At 36.0% G+C, this 25,779-nt stretch overlaps 1 protein-coding gene across 1 annotated transcript in view; it reads left to right on the top strand.

The window, feature by feature from the left end:
* LOC145683407 (hemolymph lipopolysaccharide-binding protein-like) overlaps window positions 1–25,779 on the top strand; it is a 258,619-nt gene that overhangs the window by 103,717 nt on the left and 129,123 nt on the right. Inside the window, exon 2 of the mRNA XM_081754744.1 lies at window positions 15,747–16,046. Within this exon, the coding sequence (XP_081610870.1) occupies window positions 15,747–16,046 (300 nt within the window). The remainder of the gene's footprint in view (window positions 1–15,746; window positions 16,047–25,779) is intronic.

Here is a 25,779-nt window from a genome sequence, read left to right as displayed (position 1 = left end):
GAGAAATCATAATTTTTGGTGGCGGGTGAAACTTATTTTCCTTTGCAATTTGAATGAAAACGGTACCAATAATGTGTACTCGATATGTATCAATTTCTACCAATAAAATTAGAATTTGTACCCTCACCGTTTTCGAGAAATTTGAATTTTCAATGCTGGAGCCAACTTAACATCGAAACTTGGCTCGCGCAACACATTTGGTGTACGAATTCTGATTAAAATGTTACCAAAAACTTGTGCCAAGAAAGTACCAGTTTGTACTCTCAAAATTAGAATTTCCAACCTTACCAATTTCTAGAAATTTAATTTTTCATAGCAATCTTCCTGGGCGTGGCAATCCTTTTTTTTTTTTTGTATTCAATCAAAATAGTGTTCGATTCGAACGAGAACGTGCAACCAAATTTTCCCACAAATCATAAAAACGGAACGGAAAATTTGCTTATGATTTGCGTGAGCAATATCATGTACGAATACAGATTAGAGGTTGTTATTCAACGAACGGCCAATTCATCACCAAGTCAACTCTTACAGGCCAAAAGCTTATTTAGAATTCATATGAAAATTGTTCAATTTTTTTTAGACAATTCGTAACAAAAATATTACATTGTACCTGCACCAATTCAATAAATCTGAAATGCTTAGTCAAATATGTGTATCTATTTGATCTCAAGGTAAATCAAAGAACGCATTCTTTTCTAAATTCGACATCACTACTTCGCAAATGAATTTGTTACTATTTCCATTAAACATTTTAACTCTGGAGTGTATTATTGATGGTAACACAATTTGTAAAAATTTGTATAAGCAAAATTAGAACTTAGATTCTGTTTTCGAAACGGAGAAATGAGTGGATAGAAACGACATCACAGAACTGATCCTCTGAATGAGTTCTGTAATAAAAATTAATATTGTCCATGTTCACAAATAGTTGGGGAAAAATCACTCACTCATAAATATTTTGGAGTCCTCAACATATGTAGATGTTTGTCTCTCTCTCCCCCAACCAAGTTGTACAAATGCCAATGCTATCCATTTAATCTCCCGCCTACCCAAGAAGTTGTTTTGCGATAATGCTTTCCTTTATTCTTTCAAACATTACAGAATAATAATATTAAAGTAATAATAGAGTAGAAAAATATTAAAGTAATTTTGTCTTCGGGGTTTATAGATGGCGCAAATTTTTTATATCTATTTGGCACAAATTTTTAGTAACATTTTGATTCGAATTAATAAAAGAAATGTGTTGGACGAACCAGATTTCGACGTCAAGTTGGATCGAGCATTGAGAATTCCAATTTTTCAAAATTGGTAGTTGCACAAATTTTAATTTTTGTGGTACAAATTGGTACATATTAGGTACATATTTTCGGTACCATTTCGATCCGAATTGGAAAGAAAATAAGTTGTGGGGGCCAGCTTGACGTTGCCACTAAAAATTCGAATTTCTCGAAATAACGGGGGATACAAAATTTAATTTTGGTGGTTTAAATTGGTACATATTGAGTACAAATTTTTGATGTTGTACTGATTAGAATTGGAAAGATAAACAAGTTGTGCAGGCCAGCTTGAACCGCCAACATAAATTCAAATTTCTCGATATCGCTGGAGGTATAAATTCTAATTTTAGTGATATAAAATGGTACATATTGAGTACATATGATTGGTACCGTTTTGATTCTAATTGGAAAGAAAATGTGTTGTCCTGGCCAGCTTGTCATCAACCTGGCCCGCCATAAAAAACTGTACAGGTGTTTGGTACAGTTTTGATTCGAATTTTAAAGAAACATAAGTTGTGTGGATAAGTCTAACCCGCATATCTAAATTCGTATTTCTCGAAATTGGTGTGGGATATGTATTGTAATTTTGATACTGTAAATTCGTAAATATTGGCTACAATTTTCTGATACCGTGTTGATTCGAATTTGAAAGAAAAATAAGTTGCCCAAGCCGGCTTGACCTTCCATCAAAAATTCAAACTTCTAGGTATTGGTGCGGGTGCTAATTCTAATTTTGGTGATACGAAGCGCTAGAGATCTGGTACAAATTTTTGGTCCCGTTTTCATTTGAATTTTAAAGGAGAATAAGTTATGAGGGTAAATTTCATCCGCCATCAATAATTCACAATTCTCGAAATTGGTGGGAGTACAAATCTAAATTTTGTGGTACAAATTGCGTGCAAATTTTTTGGTAACGCTTTGATTTTAATTGGAAAGAAAAACAAGTTTTGCGGGCCAGCGTTACACATCAAAAATTGAAATTTGTAGAAATTGGTGGGAATAAAAATTCTTACCAACTTTTGATATTGTTTTCATTCGAATTGAACAGAAAAATTTGTGTGGGTCTTCTTGACTCGGCATCAAAATTTAAAATTTCTCAAAATTCATGGGGGATCAAATTGTAATTTTCCTAATACAAATTAGTACATATTGGGTACAATTAGTACATTTGGTTCCGTTTCGATTCAAATTCGAAGGAAAATAAGTAGTACGGGCCAGTTTGATCCGCAAATAAAAATGCATATTTGTCGAAATTGGTGGTAGTACAGCTTCTAATTTTGGTGCTACAAATTGGTATATATTGGATACAAATTTTGGTACCGGTTTAGTTGGAATTGAGAAGAAAAATGACTTGTGCTGTCCAGATTGACTTCCCAACAAAAGTTCAATTTTCTCAAAACATATTTGGGTTACAATTTCTAGTTTTTGTGGTACAGATTGGTGCATATTGGGTACAAGTTTTGGTAGTTTTTTTGCTTCGAATTGAAAAGAAAAATAAGTTCTCCAGCAAAACCTGACGCGCCATTAAAAATTCATACTTCTCAGAATTTGTGCGAGTAGAAATTCTAATTTTGCTGGTACAAATTGGCATAAATTGGGTACAAATGTTTAGTACCGTTTTCATTCGAATTGAAAAAAATATGTTTTGTGGATCAGTTTGACCTCCCAACAAAAATTCAAATTTCTCGAAATTGATGGGGCTACAAATTCTAACTTTGATGCTATAAATAGATACATATTAGGTACACATTTTTGGTGACGTTTCGATTCGAATTGGAAAGAAAACAAACATGTGTGGTCAGGTTAACCTGCCATGACAAATTGAAATTTCTCGAAAGTCATATGTATCCTGTATTTAAAAATTTGATTAGAATGTTTGCTTACATTGGGACCAGCGTTTGTTCTATTAATTTTACATAATCTACGGCGGTAATAAAGGAAAACTACGATACAATCCGGTAAAAACGAAAATCATTTATATGATTCAAGTAAATCGTTTGTTCAACATGGTGGTGGGCCAGATTAAAACAGCCCCCGATTTTTTCCTAGTTTATCATAACCTCTTATGGTTAAACTAAAACTCATTGTGGTAGAAACCGCTACTATCGAAGTACTTTCATACGACATACAGAGGTCATGCGTATCTGGTGGATTAAGTCGTGATTTGGGAGACTGCTTGAGCTTGGCCCTCATTTTGTTTCGTAAATTTTTCATAATCCAGAACGATACAAACGAAACAAATTACGGTTCAATCCAGTACAAACGAAAATCTTTCAAATGAGCCAAGTAAATCCTTTGTACAACGTGGTGGTGGGGAGCAGGTTCACACAGCCCCGAATTTTGTGTCCTTAATTTTTCATAATTTATTATGGCTAAACGAAAACTCATTGTGGTACAATCTGGTACTAACCAAGTACTTTCATATGACATACAAGAGTCATGTGTATACGGTGTATTAAGTCGTAATTTGAGAGTCTGCTTGATCTTGGTCCCATTTTGTTACGTTAATTTTTCATAATCCAGAACGGTGCAAACGGAACAAATTACGGTACAATCCAGAACAAACGAAAATCTTTCAAATGAGCCAATTAAATCATTTGTACAACGTTGGAGGGGGCGGTTCACGCAGCCCCCAATTTTGTTTCCTTAATTTTTCATAATCTATTATGGCTAAACTAAAACTCATTGTGGCACAATCTGGTACTAACCAAGTACTTTCATATGACATACAAGAGTCATATGTACCCGGTGTATTAAGTCGTGATTTGAGGGCCTGCTTGATCTGGAACCCAATTTTTCGTTAATTTTTCATAATCTAGAACGGAATAAACGAGTCAAATTACGGTACAATCCAGTACAAACGAAAATCTTTCAAATGAGCCAACTAAATCGTTTGAACAACGTGTTGGTGTGGGGAGGAAGGTTCCCACAGCCCCCAATTTTGTTTTCTTAATATTTCATAATCTATTATGGATAAACTATAATTCATGTGGTACAATCCGGTACTAACACAGTACGCTAATATGCCATACAAAAATCATGTGTACCTGGTGTATTAGGTCGTGATTTGAGGGCCTGCTTGATCTGGGACCCATTTTGTTTCGTTAATTTTTCATAATCTAGGACGGTACAAACGAAACAAACTACGGTACAATCCGGTACAAACGACAATCTTTCTAATGAGCCAACTAAATCGTTTGTACAACCTGGGGGGTGGCAGATTCACACAGCCCTCCCAATTTTGTTTTATTAATTTTTCATAATCTATTATGGATATACTAGAACTCACTGTGGTACAATCCGGTACTAACCCAGTACTTTCATATTCCATACAAAAATCATGTGTACCCAGTGTATTAAGTAGTGATTTGAGGGCCTGCCTGATCTGGGACACTTTTTTTTCGTTAATTTTTCATAATCTAGAACGGTACAAACGAAGCAAACTACGGTAGAATCCGGTACAAACGAAAATCTTTCAAACGATCCAACTAAATAGTTTGTACAACGTGGTGGGGGGTACAGGTTCACACAGCCCTCCCAATTTTGTTTTATTTAATTTTTCATAATCTATTATGAAAAAATGAAATCTTTAAGTTTAACGTCCCACGGTTATGCCGGCTAGGCTAAAGGAGACGGTCAAAATGAGAAATGAGTGAAATGGTGGAATGAAGAAAGTGGGAGGAAACGGGAGAACCCCGAGAAAACCCACGAGCACGATGTTTGTCCACCACAAAGTTCACACGGTGCGAGCTGTAATCGAACCAGGGACCCCAAGCACCGGAGGTGAACGCTCTACCACTGAGCCACCGCGCCCCCCATAACACAGGCCTACAGAAAAAAATTTTTTCTTGGTGCCTAAAATTTTAGAGCTGATTTTAACTATGTGTGGGGCGCTGAATCCAATAATGTAAGCAGTTTTTTTCTATCAGCTCTACTTTGGTAGATACAGGCTACTGTACCAGTAGTGTTATTTACGTTACAATGTATGTGGAAGAAATATTACAATCCAAAATAAATATGTAAATTATAAATGATGTAACCACTATTTCTGCATGCTTCTTGCAATAGTATACAAAATAAGCAAAAGAAATACAAATATTCTCGTAATAACAAGTTTGAATATGATCTTATAAACTCTGCAACTCAAATAAATCCTACTGTGCTCTATAGAGATTTCTATTTGAAAGAACGGCGCTCTTTTCTCATTAGTGCTGCTATCTGTCGGTACTAAACGGAAACTAGTCATATAGTAGTTCCAGGAACGTCCACTAGATTGCATTGGTATTCTACTTGGCTAGTGGATCGTAGTTGTTGTCTTGCAGGTGGAGTGACATGTTGGAACATGTGAGTTTTGTTCTGAAATCATAACTTGTATCGCGTATACTAAGGCTTTATATTTAACATCCGTGTTAGTGGCCTGAACATAAAATGAGTTCAAGTCGAAGAAGTTGTGTTAAACATCCTGATGTGTTTTGCTACATATGTGGTGAGTACACATTTAAAGACAATAGAAAACATATCAGTGACTTTGTAAAAAAAGCATATCATGCATATTTTGGTGTACGCCTAGGGGACCAAGATAAAACGTGGGCTCCACATATTGTGTGTAAAATGTGTACTGAACACTTGCGACAGTGGACAACTGGAAAAAGAAAGAGTCTTAAGTTTGTTGTTCCAATGGTTTGGAGGGAACCCACAAACCATGTTGATGACTGTTATTTCTGCCTTGTAAATGTTACGGGTATGAATAGAAATAACCGGAACAAGTGGACATATCCTGATCTGCCTTCAGCAAGACGTCCAGTTGTTCATTCCGATGAATTACCAATCCCAACGTTTCACCACTTGCCAGAGCTTTGAGAGACTGAAAACGAACGTAGTGAACATTCTTGTGACATGGATGATGGAAGTGACAGTGATTATGAGGGAATGTCAACAATTCCTCAACAGTTTAATCAAGATGAGCTAAATGATCTAGTTAGGGACCTTAATCTTTCAAAAGAATCGTCTGAATTACTTGCTTCCAGATTGAAGGAGAAAAACGTACTAGAACAAGGAACTAAAATCACATTCTACCGAACAAGGGAAAAGGAGTTTTTACCATTTTTCACTGAAGACACAAATCTCGTATTCTGTCACGATGTTAGAGGTCTCCTAGAACACATGGGTCTTCCAGAATACAATCCAGATGATTGGCGCCTGTTTATTGATAGCTCCAAGCGAAGTTTAAAATGCGTCCTTCTACACAATGGCAATAAATATGGCTCAATTCCAATCGCTCATTCAACACGACTGAAAGAAGAATATGAAGCAATTGCTTTGGTTATGGAAAAAATTAAATATCAGGACCATCAGTGGGTGATTTGTGTGGATTTAAAGATGGTGAACTTTCTTCTTGGACAGCAAAGTGGCTACACAAAATATCCTTGTTTTCTATGTCTGTGGGATAGCAGAGACAAAGCAAACCATTGGTCAAAAAAAGAGTGGCCGCAGAGAGACGACATGGTTGTTGGTAAGAAAAATATTATTAACATGCCTATTGTTGAGTGTGACAAAATCATTTTGCCACCTCTACATCTCAAGCTCGGTTTGATGAAGCAGTTTGTAAAGGCGCTAAATAAGGACGGGCCGTTCTTTGCTTACATGGGAAACAAGCTACCTCAGAGCAGCACAGAAAAATTAAAAGCTGGAATATTTGATGGTCCCCAAATAAGACAACTCATGAAAGATCCGGCTTTCGTGGAGTCTATGAAGTTATCAGCTTTATTATTGCCAAGGAAATTCTTGATAACTTCTACAAATGAGGTCCAAGCTCTACGTTCAGTTTCATTCATGGAGACTGAACGTAGAGCTTGGACCTCATTTGTAGAATTTATCAAGAATTTCCTTGGCAATAATAAAGCTGATAACTATGTTGAGCTAGTGAACCAGATGCTTAATGCATTCCAAAAACTTGGATGTAATATGAGTATCAAAATTCATTACCTGCACAGCCATTTGGACCGTTTCCCAGACAACGTAGGCAGTCTGAGTGAAGAACAAGGTGAAAGATTTCACCAAGATATTAAAACAATGGAGGACCGCTACCAAGGAAGATGGGATGCCCATATGATGGCAGATTACTGCTGGAACCTAAAAAGAGACTGTGCAAAGAAACATTCAAGGATGTCACGAAAACGAAGCTTCCGAAGTGTTGAATAGATTGTTGTGAACAAATTATTTGATTTTTTATTCATAAAAACTATTATAAAATGTAGTTACAGAGTTATTATGTACTTGATGTTTGTGTTTATATGGTTTTCATTATTTTCAAAGTGTTCCAAATAACAGATTTAAATGTCATAGTTTTCTTTTCACTTACACTAAAACAGCACCTATGCAATTTTCAACGTTGTAGCAGGTCAGTCTTGCAATTCCTATATCTCAAAAACTAAAGCTGTTAGGGGAAAACTAACGCCATATTTGGATTCAGCGTCCCAATTCTACTTCAAATCAGCTAAGAAACACCCGGCACCAAAACCACTGTAAGCCAGTGTAATCTATTATGGATAAAGTAGAATTCATTGTTGTACAATGCGGTACAAACCCAGTACTTTCATATGACATACAAAAATCATATGTACCCGGTGTATTAAGTCGTGATTTGAGGGCCTGCTTGATCTGGGACCCCGTTATTTTCATTAACTTTTCATAATCAATATCGGTAGAAACAAAACAAACTACCGTACAATCCGGTACAAACGACAATCTTTCTAATGAGCCAACTAAATCGTTTGTACAACGTTGGGGGAGGGGGGCAGGTTCACACAGCCTCCAATTTTTTTTCTTTATTTTTCGTAATCAATTATGCCTAAAATAAAACTCATTGTGGTACAATCCGGTACTAACCAAGTACTTTCATATGACATACAAAAATCATCTGGATACCACTCATTCTAGCTTTGAAACTTCTTTTATAAAATAACAGACACATTCTGACCAACTCATATATTAACTAGTAAATAATAGCGTTACAGTTTCGGCAAATTAACTTTGTCTTCGTGAGACACATCAGATAATGTGTGTGATGAATACAAAGTTAATTTGCCGAAACTGTAACGCTATTATTTACTAGTTAATATATGCTTTGGTCAGAATTTGTCTGTTATTTTTCAAAAATCATGTGTACTCGGTGTATTCAGTTGTGATTTTTGGGGTCTGTTTGATTTGTCCCCCATTTTGTTTCGTTAATTTTTCATAATCCAGAGCGGTACAAACGAAACAAACCACGGTGCAATCCGGCAGAAGCGAAAATCTTTCAAATGAGCCAATTAAATCGATCGTAGGAGAATGTGGGTTCTGCGTGAACTTGGCCCCCCACTTTGTTTCCTTAATTTCTCATACTGCAGTACAGTGCAAACAAAAATGTTTGCGGTACAAACCGGTAAAAACAAAGTTCTTTTTATTGATATGCGGAAATTGTTTGTACCGAGAGGGGGGGCAGGTTTGCAAGGGTATTGTTTAGTGTTGTCAACCAAATGAGACCAGAGAACAATTGAATAAAATTTGAATGAGCTTAAGAGCCGAAAATCATAAACTAGAGAAAAGTTGGTAAACATGAGTAAACATCGTAATACAAGTTAAAGAGGTATTACGAAAATTTGAGTGCTCTAAAGGAGAAACAAAAATTTTCAAGCTTTAAACTCCTTACAGATGTATTCCGCTTGGTACTAAGACAACTTCGAACGATGCAATTCGATTCTATTTATTGTGGCACTTAACTCCTGTCTCATTATTCGATTGTTATATCATCTAGAAACCGAAGCGACAGGTTACTATATGACTTCAAAATAACAGATTAATTAGTTCGTTCCCAGCCGCCAGTAAGAACAGTCTAATTAAGGATGGCGATTACTAAAAGCAAACATTTTCGATACTACGAATGTCATATTTTGAATTTTCTAAGGATTTATTGAACAACCCTCTTATAGCTCATCGGAGTCCATAAACAAATCTGTCCGTTGAATACAGCGTTAAAATGCAACTAAATGACATTCACTGGACAAATCTAAAGACTTAGCTAACCTCTATTCTCAAAAATTAATTTATCTCAAATTCGTATTTCATTTAATTTCAAATAAAACGTTATATTTAAGCCGAAGGTTGGCAGAATTTAACTCCCTAATAAGTTTGCTTCACCAACAACCAAATGAAACTTCTTAGTGTGATGTATATCGTGACACTTTTGTTATCATATCTGCAACATTAAGAAATAGGCATTGTGGCTCTAACATCCTGTCTCCACTCATTATCTGATGAGTTACATAGAAAGAACTTATTTATTAGACACTATCATGATCGGCTATCTGGGACAAGGGTTATATTCCACATCTGACCAGTATTAACTTTTGGCCTTTTCCAACTCGTAATTTTTCCTGTTATCTATATTAAAAGTCTCTTCATATCGTCTTTCGTTCGATCTTCATCTCCTGTTAAACAATTATATAGGGCAAGATTTTAATGTGTATGGGTAACAAAGAGTATCTCTGAAGATCAAACACGCGGTTACTCGCTTAAAATGCTTCTCGAAGAAACTGCTTAAAAATTACCACATTGATTTTTACTCGTTAAAGCCAGGAATCAACGTACAGTTCTCACTTTCGTAGGATACTTTATTTTGGCAATTTAGAGTTTGGGCTTTCATTGGCAGAAGAAATTAGGTTAGCTTTTTTTACTAGTCTTTTTAGTAGTCTTACTAGTCTACTGCTCTTTTTCAACATTTTGTCTGAGGTTTGAACCATGATGGCATAAGTACGTCCTTCTATTAGTCAGATGCGTTCCCGACTTAGCAAGGGCTAACTGTATAGGAAGTGGAAAATACTCTACAGGAAGTAAAAGAAGAAAATAAGAGGAAATGACTAAATTGGGAATGTACCAGTTCGAAGTTGCGTTATTTGATGGGAATTTACGTTGAAGGTTGGAAGAAGCAGAAGGAAGCCATAAAATATTGGAGAGAGTGCCACTTAGTGATTTCGTTAAACTAGCATAGTGCCACGATACTCCTATATTTTGAATAAGGGCCAGTTTCGCACTATCAAGCACGAGCAGAACGCCTCTCATCTTTCACTTCGCGTTTAGTTCTATGTTCCGTTGTTTGTCGGTGTTTGAATTGTGTATTGCATTCAAGTAGTGTTTTGAATTGGCACCCGTACGTCTTCGTGTGTATGAATAATATTTTGTGGAATAATATTCACCTGGAAACAAAGTGGAAACGGTAATTCACGATACCAGTTTGAGTATACGTGCGGCTACAGAATATTCTCATATAGTTGTTAATGAATGGCAAGTTATTAAGAACTTTTAAGGATACTGGGAACGTTTTGTACCGAAGTCGCTCTGGCATACCCGACGATGGCACACTCAATGACACTGTGGCTAAGGTTACGAGCAGAAAAACGCGATCAATACTAAAGATGCCCCAAACGAGTAATACTAGCAGAATTTCTGTACAAAAAATTCTGAGCAAATATCACTATCCTCCCTTCACGGTACATTTCGCGCAGAAGGTGCATGCAGCTGATGCATACCCAGAATGTGAACTGAGTGAATGTGTTGCATGTACCCATTATAAACAATTCAAACTTGTGGCTAAGATAATGTTTTTCTACAAGGCTACATTTCATTTTAACTTCGTAGAATTCGCGCTTCCGAAGTAACGCGCGTATTCGCGTACGGTAAAAAGGACCGCATGAACACAAAGTGTTGAAAATATTCTTTCAAACATTTTCATCTATTAGAAAGAAAATTTTGTATTTCGGATTAGAAGGGAGTAAATATTTTACAGTAGCGACAACTAGAACCTACTGTTTTTCTAAACTATGTTATTTTTGTTCCATAACTCTTTAGATAGATAACTGCATACTGGTTATTATAACTTCTAATTCTGAGGATGATATTTGTTCTTGTATGGAAATACAAAACTCCTTTCTTTATAAAAATACATATTGCTGTTGAATTCTTTGGTTTGTCAAAAATTAGGAACGTAATACAAAATAACTAAGATAAATACTATATAAACATAACAATAAAATTTACATAACACTTTAGATCTCTTTGTAACCTTCTCCTCCGTTCTTTTAAGCTGCTCATGGCTACTTTCCTGTTTTTCCACACTTTGTAACATTTTGTTAACCCTGTCGATCTCTCTTCTGCCCATATTTTTTTATGAAATGTATTAGTGTTTATAAAGCTTAAAACGCCTCAAAAACAAATTCACCAGTGAAACGAAACATTTGAAAAACAATACCAAGATAGTCGCTCGCGCTGGAAAACGCCAGAAAGTTATTAATCAATTACTAGCAATTAAACTAAGCAACTGATAACAGAGTGAGTGTGCATGAATATTCGCAAAGGTGTAGGTGGAGATTAACTGGTAGGAGTAGTTTGTCAGACAAACATAGGGTACACACAAAAAAATATCTGTGGTGCTTTTGACTGCTACGCGACTTCTCGAATGTTGGACTGTCAACAGACATAACTACACTAATTGTTCATACAGCAACCTTCACTCTGTGAAAGTTTCTCCATAGCCAAATTGACCCTCCTATATATGGTGCACAATTCACGGTAATATTCAATTCGGTCCTGCGTTCCTAGAGGGGAGGTTAACGTGAGATTTCTCAAAACATCGTTCAGGCATTACTGGAACCTTATTTGAACAACTTGCCTCTCCCAGGCCACCAGTACGTTTACTGCCAACACGATGGTACTCCACTGTACTTCAGTGACAATGTTCAGCAATGGTTGAATGCAGCCGTTTATGAATGTCTGATCACGACAAGGTCTGGTGAAATGGCCATGGAGATCGGGTGATTTCATATTGCTTCATTTGTTTCCTTGGGCTCAGTTAAAATCCGTTATTTATAGGGATCTTCTCCGTATATTTCCTGCTTTATAACACAATATACTCGAGGCCTGTGATGCTATTACCGCTAAGAGTCTGCAACGAGTTAGGGTCATTTGGCGACACTGTATGGCAATTTCTCCACAACTAGATGGACATCAATTCGAATATATTCTACACTAAGCATAGTTGCAGCATTGTTTTAAAAGTTTCCGAATTTTCCAACAGGTAGGTGACTTAATGTGAGTGGGCTAGGTGAGTGCGGTATTCATTGTGTGTGTATGTTTGTGTGTGTTGCAGTCCTTGCTTCTCATATCATTGATGTGCCATAGGATGAAGGATAGTATGTCATTGTCTCTCATCAGACGAATGTTAATATGATGCTTCTCAAATACTGTCTTCAACATTTTTAAATTCCTTTCCAATGACATAAGTAGTATTGCTCCCGAGAACAGATCTTTCTTGTGAATAGTCTTGTTTCGAAAAATCATAAACAACACTAGGCAATCATTAAACGAAATGAAATGAGGTAATAAGTGTACGAGAGAAGCCGAGATCTGCAAATGAATGATGATTCTCACAATCCGTCAAACTGTACTTATTTATTTATTTTTTAAATGAAATGACAAGGACAGATTGTGCCTAAACTCCAAAGTCACATCCGGAATTTTGGTGAGTCCCTACAGCAGCAGCTCGACAAGAGATAAATCATCTGTCTTGTTTGAACTCATCTGGAAACAGGCGCTTCTATTTCTTGAAGATTCAAGAATTGAACAGTAAGACTAATGCCAGAACAAGTAAAATTGAAGGGTATTACGATAACTCATGTTTATCTAATTTTATGTTGTATTTGAGTTTGGTCTCTTAAGCCCTTTCAAGTTTTATTCAATTGTACTCTTGTTATATCTCGTTGACATCACTATGCAATCAATGCCAGTTTGCCGTGACTAAATTCCATTCATTTTCTTTTTTGTAGCTGCCCCTCCCTGATGATAGCGGATCTGCCTTGAATTGACGTTTCGGGTGATCCTTCTACATATCCTTCATTATGACCATCCCTCATATTCTCCCTGATTGAGGATTTTTTAAACAAACTCACTTACCTTCAAGAAACCTTTATTTTTAACCCTGTAAGAGTTGATGTATTTTTGTGGCATTTTTGTTCGATTACTCAATTCGAGGATGGTACATAGTAAAAATCGACTTATTTAGGGAGCGAATGTTTTCCAACAGGAAAGCAAGTCTCAGAGTTTTTCAAAATACTACCGAACTTTCGGTCTCATCAGAGTGCATCGTTCACATATGATAATGATCTATTTGTGATTCTTCACAACATCTGTTAATGCTCCTTTACATACACAAGTGAAAGATGTCATGATAAAAGTCGGCAAGCGGTATCATGCAAAGGATATGTTTTCGATACTTTTCTGAATATCTTTCACCGTTTGCTACATTTCAGCCTAAAAGCGACAGGAGTTTCTAATTCACGTAAAATCAGTGTTTTCTTTCTTCTTGCATGCTGTATGTAATAAGCAAATATATTTCAATCACAACTAATTACTATTCCATCATGACTTGTTTCCATATTGTAAAAATGTACAAAAACACAATAAATAGTGTGGAAGGCTATGTACGTAATCATGAAAAACCATCCCGCAACTGTTTCAACACAATAACTGTGTCTTCATCAGACGTCCACTCCTTCTTTCTCCTTGCCAATTGCTCATCTCTTCAGACATCAACTTTTAATTAGGCTTCGCCTCTTCAATAAAAAGTAACACTCGTGTTTTTCACTTTTGAAGTTTTAGCTGCACACATATGTCCCTTGAAAAGTTTAATTTTCTGCTGGACATATTCTTCCCTCTAATTATAATTGTTATTTTCCTTATTAATTTGTTAATTTTCGTTTCTCTTCCTTTCCATTTTTTCTTAATGTACAATATTGTCTCACTCTTTATTTATCGCCAATCCTGCATTCCAATTCATCATTTCGTGATGATGATTTTGAGTTTAACGTCTCTTCAAGGCTATATGAGACGTGGACCTACTGATTAACGTGGAATCCGAACCACATGAGCTCCCGCCGGGAATCGAACCCGGGTCTCCCACGCCAAAGGCGCGTATGCTAACCGCTTAGCCACGGAGGACCTCTCATCACTTTGTGTTCTGCCTTGGTTTTTTCATTTTCTCACCAATGTTCTCTGCTCTACTTCTATGGACACTGCTCAGTCCCATCTTATCCTGCGGTTTCTTTCTTTCTGATGCTTATATATCGAATCGTTGTCCCTTTTCAATCTTTCATAATCCTTGTGTGGTTTTATACTTCCTTCTACCTTCTTTTTGTTGCTCCTATAAAAATACGTATTGTTACACTCTGCGCATCATATATACTACTCCGCTTTGACCTGTATCCGCTATCACTTTTCTCTTGTTCATTTTCTGGCTACTTCAATTATTCTGCATTCTTCTTTCCCGTTTGTCCTAATTCCTGCTTTCCGAAGCATTATGTTTATTTCTCTGTTTCTGTGCCTAGACTTTCTATAACAAGACATTTTTGTTCTTGCTATGTTCCTTTTGACCGTATCCTCTTCGTTGTTTCCATTTGTCCTTAGTTGTGTAAAGAACTTCTTCAAATCTCTTTTTCTCTGATCTCCATCTCTGTTTACTTCTCCTATTCTTTCCTACAAGCATTTTATAAAATTCTTGTTCATACCCTCATTGACAAAATTTTGCTTGTGGCAATTAGGCTGTTCACTGTTTTTGGTAAAAGGATGTAATACAGTCTCTTCCTACACAGCTGTCATCCAACCGAAAGACAAAACATATGAAGATGTTTCCGAGAAAGGACAAGAAGAAGAGATAAATAAAAATATTATCGAATGGAATGCTAAAAAACAAAAATCCTTAAACTCTCCTTCACATCAATTCACAAAGTTCTCTCAAAGATTCCTACTCTCTTTAGATTTGCTGAAAATAATTATTTTAGGAATTGCAATTCACACCTTCCTAGTGATCTTTAAACACAAACTCAAAATGTGATCAACTGTTTATGGACAATTTAAACTAAATGCACTCCTCTATGACACTTGATTTAGTGATTCCACTTCATTGTACAAAGGAGCTTTTTTTTCACACTGCTACATTCTATTTGCTATATTACTTACATTCAGAATGAATTAATTTTAAAATTATTTTTAACAATACACAAAATATCGTTCGCAAAAGATTTACTCTAAAAATGTGTAAGGCTATTTCTTACAAGCTGACGTAAGTTTACGTTTATGTGCACTTATCCTCATTGTAATATATTAGGAATTATCTGCGGCTTTCCTTTGTGTTGGTTTTAACATACACCTTGTATAATGTGCTGTTCTCGCTTATTGATGGTTTCTTCTTTTTATATCTTTTTATATAAAATGTTTCACGTGGCCAACTAAAATAAATTTTAAATTTACAAAACGTCTTCAGCGGATTAAAAGAATAAAAACTATATTATTTTGAAATTAATAAGAATTAATACACTAAAGTTATTTTTACATAGAAATGAAAAACAATAAACTTGTAATACTTTCCTTCTTTACTTACAGGAGGAATTCAACGCAAAATTAAAAGAATGTACTTATTCACGTTTTACATATTTGGCACAAATTTTCTCGTAACATTGAGTGCTCTTTCACCACTCACATTTGACACTTATCCTACACACAGCAATATAAGGAAGTTTGATCTTAACTCAGTGAAATGGAAAAATCAGACAGACCATCATATCATTGAATTTGAGGCCGTTTTTAAAGGTAATACGACAAAGGATTGGATTGTAGACGTGGAAAAATACACAGACAAAAACACTGGGGAGAAGCATATCGTACTTCGTGCTTCATTAGCAGGTAAGAATTTCATTCATATGATTGAACTCCCAGATCAATATACTCAATTGTCTGCATGCGGACTGGTAATATCCTTTATATTTCCTCACATTATATGATAAATGAAATGTAGACTTACGTTTGTTGTTTCATGGTTCTTACGTTTGTTGTTATTTTTTATATATATTGAAAAACATGTAGTAAGAATGCCTTTTTAAAAAAATCTTCTACGCTCAGTTTCCAGATTCTGATATTATGATTGGTTTCCCTCTTTTCTCTGCAAGAGAAGTTATTCTTTAGGAAGTCTCCAACTGATTGTCCTTTACATCCGCCGGCTTCTCAAATGGCATTGGATAATGAATAATCTGAGCATTTTTCCTTTTCCCATGTTTAAGCTATACCTAAATGCTACTAAGTTCTTACTAAAACTGGTTAAGAAGCTTATTCTACCCAGTGGGAGTATTGACGGAGTAATGTTACGAATTTCACCATGACAAAAATACGCGTTTAAGCACCAAAGTTTTATACCTGGCATAGTTAATTTCCTCCCTCTTTACAATGTTTTCGAATATTTTTGAAGATAGAAAAAGTAAATCTATTTTATTTTTAGACGAAACCACTACAATTACTACAAATAGTTTTTAAAGGAAATTTATTTACCAAAACCGCGTTATATATTTGAATGGGTTTCTGTTAAAAGGACATATGTAACTTTGCTCACAATTTTAACTTTTTTTTAAAAAAAGTGAATACTTTAGAGTTGATGTAACAATTTGTGTTTAAAAGACGTGTGTTTCTTGAAACGTGTGATAAATATAAGGCAATTTTCTTTTTGTCATAAACCGAACCGTCTCGTATGAAATCAGTTTTTATCATTTCTCGACAAGTTTTTGTATTGCACATAGGCCCTTTTAACAAAAACGATTCAATTTTGTTTTGTCGTCCCTCTGTCCGTCCACATGATGAAAACATTTTTAGGATTGCTTGATAGATGTGCACTTTCTTTAGTATGTAGCTGATTAAAAATTACGAATCAAGTTCGATTACAGAGGCAATCCGCACTTGAAAATAAAACGTTCAGTAATATAATTATTCAATTACCATTTTTTGCTTTGGTCACTATAGAGGAAAAATAATGACATATTCATATGAGAAAGATGTTTTCTGCTATCGCTTAAGCATCCCAAAGTACATTATATGTAAATTCCTTAATACGTACTAAAACAGGGAAAGTAGAATTTCCCCACCACTTTCAGTTTCAGTACTGACCTACAGACCCTAAAATTGATAAGATATAGAGAGAAGCGTTTTGTTGAATATTCGATTAAGCGTTTTAAAAATATGAAAATTTCCTTGTCTTAAACTCCTATTCGAACTGGAAGTTTGTTTGCCATATAATAAAATCCGTAATAGATATTGGAAATATGTGTTCTCTGCAGAAATTATCGGCTTCTGGTTTCAACAGAATTATGGCTATGTAGCAAAACTGATCAAATAGCAAGAAGTTGTTTTGTGCAATCAGTGAAGCATCCTAACAGTATAATCCGTTTCAATGTAACCTCTTCTTACTACAATAGAAATGGAAGAAATCTTCTAAACTTTCGTTAAAAAAATAATCTTCTACAACTTTCATTATTCATTAAAAAATAACATAACACACAAACCAATGGTTTCCATAATGTACGCGTCCAATTATATACATAAATAAGAGAAGCTGGTGTTCTGTGCCCACCAAACTTAGTATAAGTTTATCAATTGTAGTTACAAATTGGTGGTACTCTTGTGGCAATTTATATAGCATGTGATGACTGGGCTTATATGACTGAATTTGTTCCCCCTGGATATAATATTCTATTCACAGCCAAATTGTCCGTTATATTTAAGTAAACGGACGTTATGCCAAGAGCTCAACTTGTAATGTTTTTTCATAATTCTCCGTTTTAAATCTTGTTTCAGTCTCACAGTCGTTTTGCTGTCTTGGTTCAGTTTCAATCAGTACATTATCAACTTTTGTCAACTCGTAATAATAATAATAATAATAATAATAATAATAATAATAATAATAATAATAATAATAATAATAAATACCAAAATACATGAGGAAACAAACACTGAATGAACTGACTGATCATTCAAAATGAAATAATAAATTCATCCACAAATATTAACAGCTGGATAATTTATTTAACAAAAGGAACAAGATTACTATGTTGTGAAGTTTCTTTGTCTTAACGATAGGCCCTCATGAATCAAATGAACTATACAGGGTGATTGTAAGAGCAGCAGAATAGAAGTACCATCAGTAGAATAAAAGTAATAGGCAGTTCAGTTATACTGTGAACTTGCGTAAGGACTGAATGAACAGGACAGAGCGTCATAAGGGCGTGTATGTGGTAGACTTCAAAGTGGGGACAAACGCCGCTCCAGCGGGCAGAATAATAATACTTCTAAAATAGGTTAAAATCCTGTTCACGTCAAATTGATTTTTTTACAAAATGATTCTGAAGAATCGACTTATCATACTGAAAAAGCAATACGTAAGAATGTGGAACCAAACATCTGTATGATGATAGAGACGTTTTGCGGATGTTGGTCGGCAAAGGGCAAGGGAATTACCAGGACATTCCAAAGACATCATTGATCTGCAATGTACACTTTTCGTTTTATCGTTCTCAAAAAAAACAAAAAAAACACTACATCATTTGTTAAACAGTGTTTAGCTAAAGCAATCGGTGGTATACTTTTCATGTGCTAGACCTAGAAAAGAAAAATCTCGGGTCGATGCTCCATCAAGAAGTATGTTTGTGCCCATAAAGCAATGGCTCCAAACAGTGATTCATCTTCTCATGGAGAACTTATAAAGCATCACTGAAGATAATTCGAGTAAACAGTCTGTGCGTTCTAATCAGACTGCAATGACAAGCATGTTTCTTATTTATATTTGTTTCCCTTGTCTCACTCTTTCCTGACAATTTCTTATCCTGTCTTTGCATCTTTCACTTCTGCTTGTCTCACACACACAGTTCATGTGCATAAGTTAAAACGGATTAAGAGCTCGATATAACTGGTCTGGAGAATCTAATTAACTGTTAACTTCGGCGATGCGTTTTTCCTGCTCTGGGGATAAAATCTCCAGTCATTTTCATCTCTCACAGAAATAGTGTTTAAACGCAAAGGAAAAAGTAAAATCTATTGTTTATCCTCAGGGTTACAATGTCTCACTCGAATTACCGGATCACTACGGATTTGAATCCTCGACTCAGTGGTGGTCTAAAACCTAACCTGGGTCATCCGACTGACACGATAATCCGTTCGAGTTCTAGTGTGTTCATTCTATCTGTGCAAATTACGTTATATCCACAAGAGATGAAATCAATGCTAGATGTTCGGAACAGATAAAACTTCGGAAAAGATTAAAAAATGCTAACTTCTGTGGATATTTGAAAACAAAATTTTATTGATACTAGTTCAACACAAAATTTGTTTCCATCCTATAATTCAATGTGTTATATTCATGTTGAAATTTGAAACATGCTAAATTTATGAAGAGCATAAACTTTTCCTTTTGGAAATTTGTAACTTTTCAGTACGATATAGTTTAGACATAATACAGTGTTTTTTCTGATAGAATTTTCAGTAAAATAGCACTCAATTTTCTCTTTCTTGCTATTTCTTTTTTTCTTTTTGTTTCGTTTTTCCTTGTTCAGTTTTTGTTAGTAGTCTGAAATAGAAGTTATGACCAACGCTATTTACAGGGTTTGTTAGAATGTATTTTGGATCAGTTCGTCAAATGAACACTACCGAATTGGCAATCGAACGACGCGAAAATAAAACATATGCAAGGACGCCCATCAGCGGGGCAAGGTGGGGCGCTTGTCCCCCTTTAGAGGAAATTGTGCTTCGGAAGATCAAAAACTCAATAGATATTTTAGAAATTTGAGACTACATTTGCAATGTCGCTTATATTTGTCCCCCCTTGGAAACCAAAAAAAGGGGTCCCTTTAACATATGTTTTAAACTTTTTACACTATCCTGTATATGTCTCGGAGATCTACAATTCTAATGGAAATTAAGTGACATAATAAATGTTTAAAGCACCCTCCATATATTCGAATAGTTCTAAAAAAAAATGTGAAAACAAACGTTATTACTGTTTTCTTTCTAGAAACGGAACTGCATAATGTTAGTTTTTTTTCTTACTACGTTTGAATTCCACATTTACAGCCGTTCTTCCTTTTATTTTTCTTCTTCTCTCCTCTTCTCTCTCTCTCTCTCTCTCTCACTCCCACTCTCGGTCTCAATTCTGAATCTCTGTGTAATAGACATCCATTGGTTTCAATTTTTCATTATGTGTGTTTCAGTTTCTCCCTGCATCAACTTATGAATTGTGTTTCGTCTCGGTTTTCTTATTTCATTTTATCGAAACTAACGCATGCGTAGTTTGAAAGTAGAATTTCACTCTTGTTGTTAGCGAAATTTTATTATGTGGGAGAAGAAAAAAGAAGAGAGGTCCCTTTACCTGACACGATTATGAGATAGGAAGGTGTATGTTGGGTGGCCTAACTGTACTGAGTTAGCTGTCACATTTTTTTTTGATGCGGAGAGTACAAATGAACATCTTCAGGCAACAATTCAGGGGAACAGTGTCCAGACATATGAGGAACTGAGACTAAAATTCAGGGGAGAAACCAATAGGAAGCACCACTATCATCTTGGGAACACTACAAGTTGCTTCGATCGATCCCTCATGATTTGACTCCAAGCCAGAAAGCAAGCAAACAGATACTTGTGTTTGTTTCCTGTCTGATCTGAGGAATGAGCCACTTCTGGACATGATGTCGACATGTGATGAGAACTGGGTCTTGGACGAAGCTTAACGGAGCCATCATCATTGATTAGCATTCCATGAAGCCGTTCAAAATCAGCCGAAGCCAGAACTGTACCAGAATAAGTTTCTCCTGTATATTTGGTATACTTATCGCGGCATAGTGCATCAGAAACCGCTGCTAGCTCGTCAGAACACCAATGCAACTGTATACCGTCAGCGGTCGAACCGCTTAGAAAAACTCAAAACTCTGGAGATATAACTTTTGAATCGCAAAAGGCTCCTTCTGTTGCATGAAAATGCTACACCCTACGTGACTAGGATGACCCGGGACAATATTCTACGCCTTGGGTGGCAAACACTATTGCATCCGCCATGCTCCCGACTCATTACAGCGTCTGACTATCACATGTTCCATTCCTTGAAGAAACGCATCAGAGGACGCCAGTTCAAATCCGTAGTAGAGGTTCAAAATGCACTTGATACCTTCCTCGCTTCACGGCCCACCAAGTTGTACCGCGATGGAGTCTATGGCCTGCTAGAACATTGGCAGAAGTTCGTCGATGCTGATGGGGACTATTTTTGATCTTCCAGCAATGTGTGAGGTGACATGTCGATGTTCGAAGATGGTGGGTGAAAAAGCGAAATAACTTTCATGGTTACCTATATAATAGCACAGATCCATAATTACTTTAAAAATTAAGTATTTTCCTATCTTGTTAATTATATTAACTGACAACTTTAATTAGTGTTCAGTTTTTAAATTTTATAATAAATAAACAGATTGTGTATTGTGAATGAGTTTTGTGAAACAATGGCAAAGTTTAAAACTATTGTTTCTAATATTGAAATCGGAAGTAGTAGATGTACAGCTTTCGGTTGCAATTTGAAGATAAGGTGGAAGGTTGAGCATGCTGTTCACCCATTGAATTGTGATGAAAGAATTTTCTATTGTTATTATTACTGTCCATTTGTGTTAAATATTTAAGAAAATAATATATTTGACACGGATGGTTTAAGCTAGCATAAAAGAATGTGTTCATGATGGAAAAATTATTCCTACTTACATCACTGGCCCTACTATTTCCTTTCGCCCAAGCCCGCAAACCGGCAGAAATACCCCGTGAATAGGCATTACCAATTAGCATGGGTGAGAAGCCGAGTTGTTATTGAGTACGTCTATAGGAAGAATTCTACCTTAAAAATGCATGTTGATATGTGTGAATCATTATGGACTATTGCCACTTCTAACGCTACAGTTAGAAATATATTTGCAGATTTCCAAAAGTTTCAGAGGATGATTGATGAGGAACTTTGCTCCTGTCAAACTTCAGAAACATTGACCCAGAAAGCATTGATGTCATCCATGGCATAGTATCGTAAAATCGAATTCCTCTCGTGTATTATATAAAGTATTTGCATTTTGTACAAGAGGTCACCACATTGTCTCATGAAGTGGCGGCACACATATATCATTGGTTGATAATGAAGAAATTATGCGAGAATTACCGATATTCTCAAATCTAAATTCTGAAGACAGGCAACAGTTAATTCAGTGTACTTTAAAGGTATGCGACTTTCGCTCTTCCCTCAAGGTTGAAACATCGTCGCGGCCGGATGTAGATTCAAATCTGAAGATGTAGTTAGAATTCTAATCACAACTCTTAAAAAAATGTAATAAATTTAGAAAACATGAACCATGGCAATAACTGCAAAGTGCCAGTTGGAATCTTAAAATATGCGGTGTTGTCAATTTGAAAGATCGAATAATGCACGTTCGGTGCTCATTAGAAGCAGTTCTGAATTCACACTGGTTAATTATAGAACAAAAATAAGCATACCGTTGGCATTTTAGGAAAATTTGCTATTAAAATGAGGTTTCACATTCTTTGGTTTTCATTTTGGAAATTTGGGGCCGCGGTGGTTCAGTGGTAGAGCGTTCACCTCTGGTGCTTGAGGTCCTGGGTTCGATCCCAGCGACCCAAGTGAACTTTGTGGTGAACAAACACCGTGTGCGTGGGTTATCTCGGGGTTCTCCCGTTTCCTCCCACTTTCTTCATTCCACCATTTCATTCATTACTCATCATCACCGTCTCCTTTAACCTAACCGGCATAACCGTGGGACGTAAAACAAAGATTTCATTTCATTTCATTTCATTTCATTTTGGAAATTTTACTTTAATTCAAAATGGCGGATATCAAAATGGCTGCCATCAAGGATACTCTTACCGTATCAGTTCCCTTTACGCATAATAAGTATTACAGAAGCTTTTATCGACTTATTACCGTTAATACGCAGGTTAGAAGCGGAGGTAAGGAACTTTCGCACTTAGTAAGTGAACAATTAAATGTCTGTAATTTTTCCCTAAATAGGTGTATCTCAAAACTAGCTTCACCATTGTGTTTCTGATTAAATTCTAGCCGAAATTTTGTCTCATATTGCCCTATTTCTATTTTAAAAACTTGACATTAATTCAAAATGGTGGATTTCAAGATGGCTGCCATCAAGGTCATACCTACTATACAACTTCCCCCTAGGCCTTATAGGTATCTACATGGTTGTTCTTTCATTAACGCTACGTCTACAAAGGTTTACAAAGGTCAATTTCTTCCTTGTGGTTGGAGTAAACATACGTGAGAAAATCGTCATTTCTCTTCTCTTCGTCTAATATCCTCTCAACTTTAGCAGGGGGGACACCATTTCTTTGACCAGTGTCATTCATAGGAGGGTCCTGTGTAACCGCTCGGGGAGTAGAAAACGTAGGAGATTCCCAATCGTCACAACCGAGTTCTTCTTCAGAGTTCTGGGAAGGCTACGATCTGTCCTCCAGGGATAGTACAGAAGTTAACTGCCAACCATTTTCCTGAGATTGGCTTTTTCCTCGTTTTGTATCTGCTGTAGTTCGTACCTCAACCAGTCATCCTTCAACGACTCACCCCCATCGGAATCTGCACTACTAACATCTCCATTTGACCACCTAACCTTAGTAACTACACTAAATATATTATATATAATATCCACATATTGTAATTTCTCTTGGATGGTAATTTTATTTTCAAGCATACCGGGGTTAGTTTCAGTAGCTGTTGTCCGAATAACCTTGAGGTCTTTGTCGCTATCAGCTCTAATCATTTTAGGGAATCTATAATTTTCTGAACGCTAAGATCATTCCTTTGCAAAGCCTCAGTCTGTATTTCCATATCAAATTTCCCCATTAAAATTTCCTCAGGTAATAAATCTTCAAAGGGGGCTGAGGGGTCAGCTTGAAAAGAGTTCCTAATTTCTCTTCTTCGTCGTCCTGGCGATGAACAACTGTAACCTATGCTTTCTTGTTCCATAATTGTTACGTTAAACATCGAAGTAAGTTCCCTACTGCAGGAGACAATTCTGTTTGTAATGAATGCCTAATTTCTTCGATTATTGCATAATTTTTAGGTTGTGTCAAAGAGAACAATTTATTTTCATTGTGCTCGTCATGACTCTCAATTTTCAATTCCATTGATTCGGTTCCGATATTCGCAAAAATTGGTTCTTTATTCGTGATGATCTTTGGTTCGAGACAAATAGTTGCGTAGATTGGCTCTTTACTCGCTGAGATTTGTGGTTCAGAGTTTATATTAGCATATATGGTTCTGGGGCCTACCTCAGCATACATTGTTTCATCACTACTACCAGTATAAAAAGGTTGGAAAGCAGGACTTCGCATTTATAACGGCGTTTTCGGTTCTGACGGGTCATATTTAGCAGGGAAATAAAACGCTATGTTCTACTTGGTTCCTTTGATATATTACTCTCTTTATTTGCTCAGCTTAAAGCTGAATTACTAAATCTATTTTGCTTATCAGCCAAATTATTATCATCTAAGAGTCCTTGGTTTGAGTAGAAACCAGGCATTACATCTGATGTCGATCTTATCTCCATTGTTGCTGTCCTGACCTACAGCTATTAATTCTGCAACTTCTAGTTCGTCCTTTATATTTAGGTCGTTCACTAGAACTTTAGAATCCACACCGGAAGGTGTTTCCTCAATATCTGAATTAAAAGTTCGCGGTGCTCGTGTTGGTTTATCGCTCAGACCAACACTTGACATGTCAGTATCCATTTCTAGTCGGTAGAGGGCAATATTCGGCCAGCGGCGTTAACTCAAAGCCGCTCCCCGGAGCGTCAAAGGTTTGCTTGCTAGGAGTCATTGGTTCACGATATATAGGCTGACTCCTAGTGTCAAGATAGCTTCTTAAAAATTTGTTTTTCCAACGGCCGAATTGAGAGGGACAATGCCAATGCACTTTCACTTTATTACATGCAATACAATAATAATTGTTCCATTTATACAATACATAACGGTGCTTGCCCGCAGGCGTCTTAGAACAATGGAATTGTCCTAAATCTAGCAGTATCTCTTTTAGTTTCTCTGCAAAGCTCACTTTTGACTTATAAACACTCTTCGTTTTCTCTCTCCAGTGACCGCATAATGCAGGGCAGTGTGTTACCAACTTATTTTCTCTGATATAGTTGCAATTTTATCACTGAAGCTACTTTCCTCGGATATGCTACGTCAATTTTAAATAATAAAAGACTTTGAGTATTTCAATATCTTTCTTTTTAACTTCCTTTAAACTTGTATACTCAACTTCCCTTTCTTTATATTTTTGTTTTACTTTTGAAAACGAAAAGCGGAAAGTGACTAGATAGCTGTTTATTTAAAGGAAATGTTTATTTATTCACTTATAAGTTTTCTAAAAGTTATTTTTTTTATAGGAGACTGTGGAAATTCAACTATTGGATCATGTACCTACCAGTTTTCTTTTTCATGGGGGTTTTAGGCAGTAATCCCCAGCCAGACGGATTAAACATTCACCCCAAGTATAGGGGGTTCTGCTGCACCAGCGATAAAATGCCTGTGATCTCACCAAAAGCTAGCATAAGCA

The sequence above is a fragment of the Thermobia domestica genome, chromosome 4 (genome assembly GCF_964235325.1).
Source record: "Thermobia domestica chromosome 4, izTheDome1.hap1.1, whole genome shotgun sequence".
NCBI lineage: Eukaryota > Metazoa > Arthropoda > Insecta > Zygentoma > Lepismatidae > Thermobia > Thermobia domestica.
Note: the sequence above shows the minus strand (reverse complement) of the source record. Positions and strands in the feature narration are given on the sequence as shown.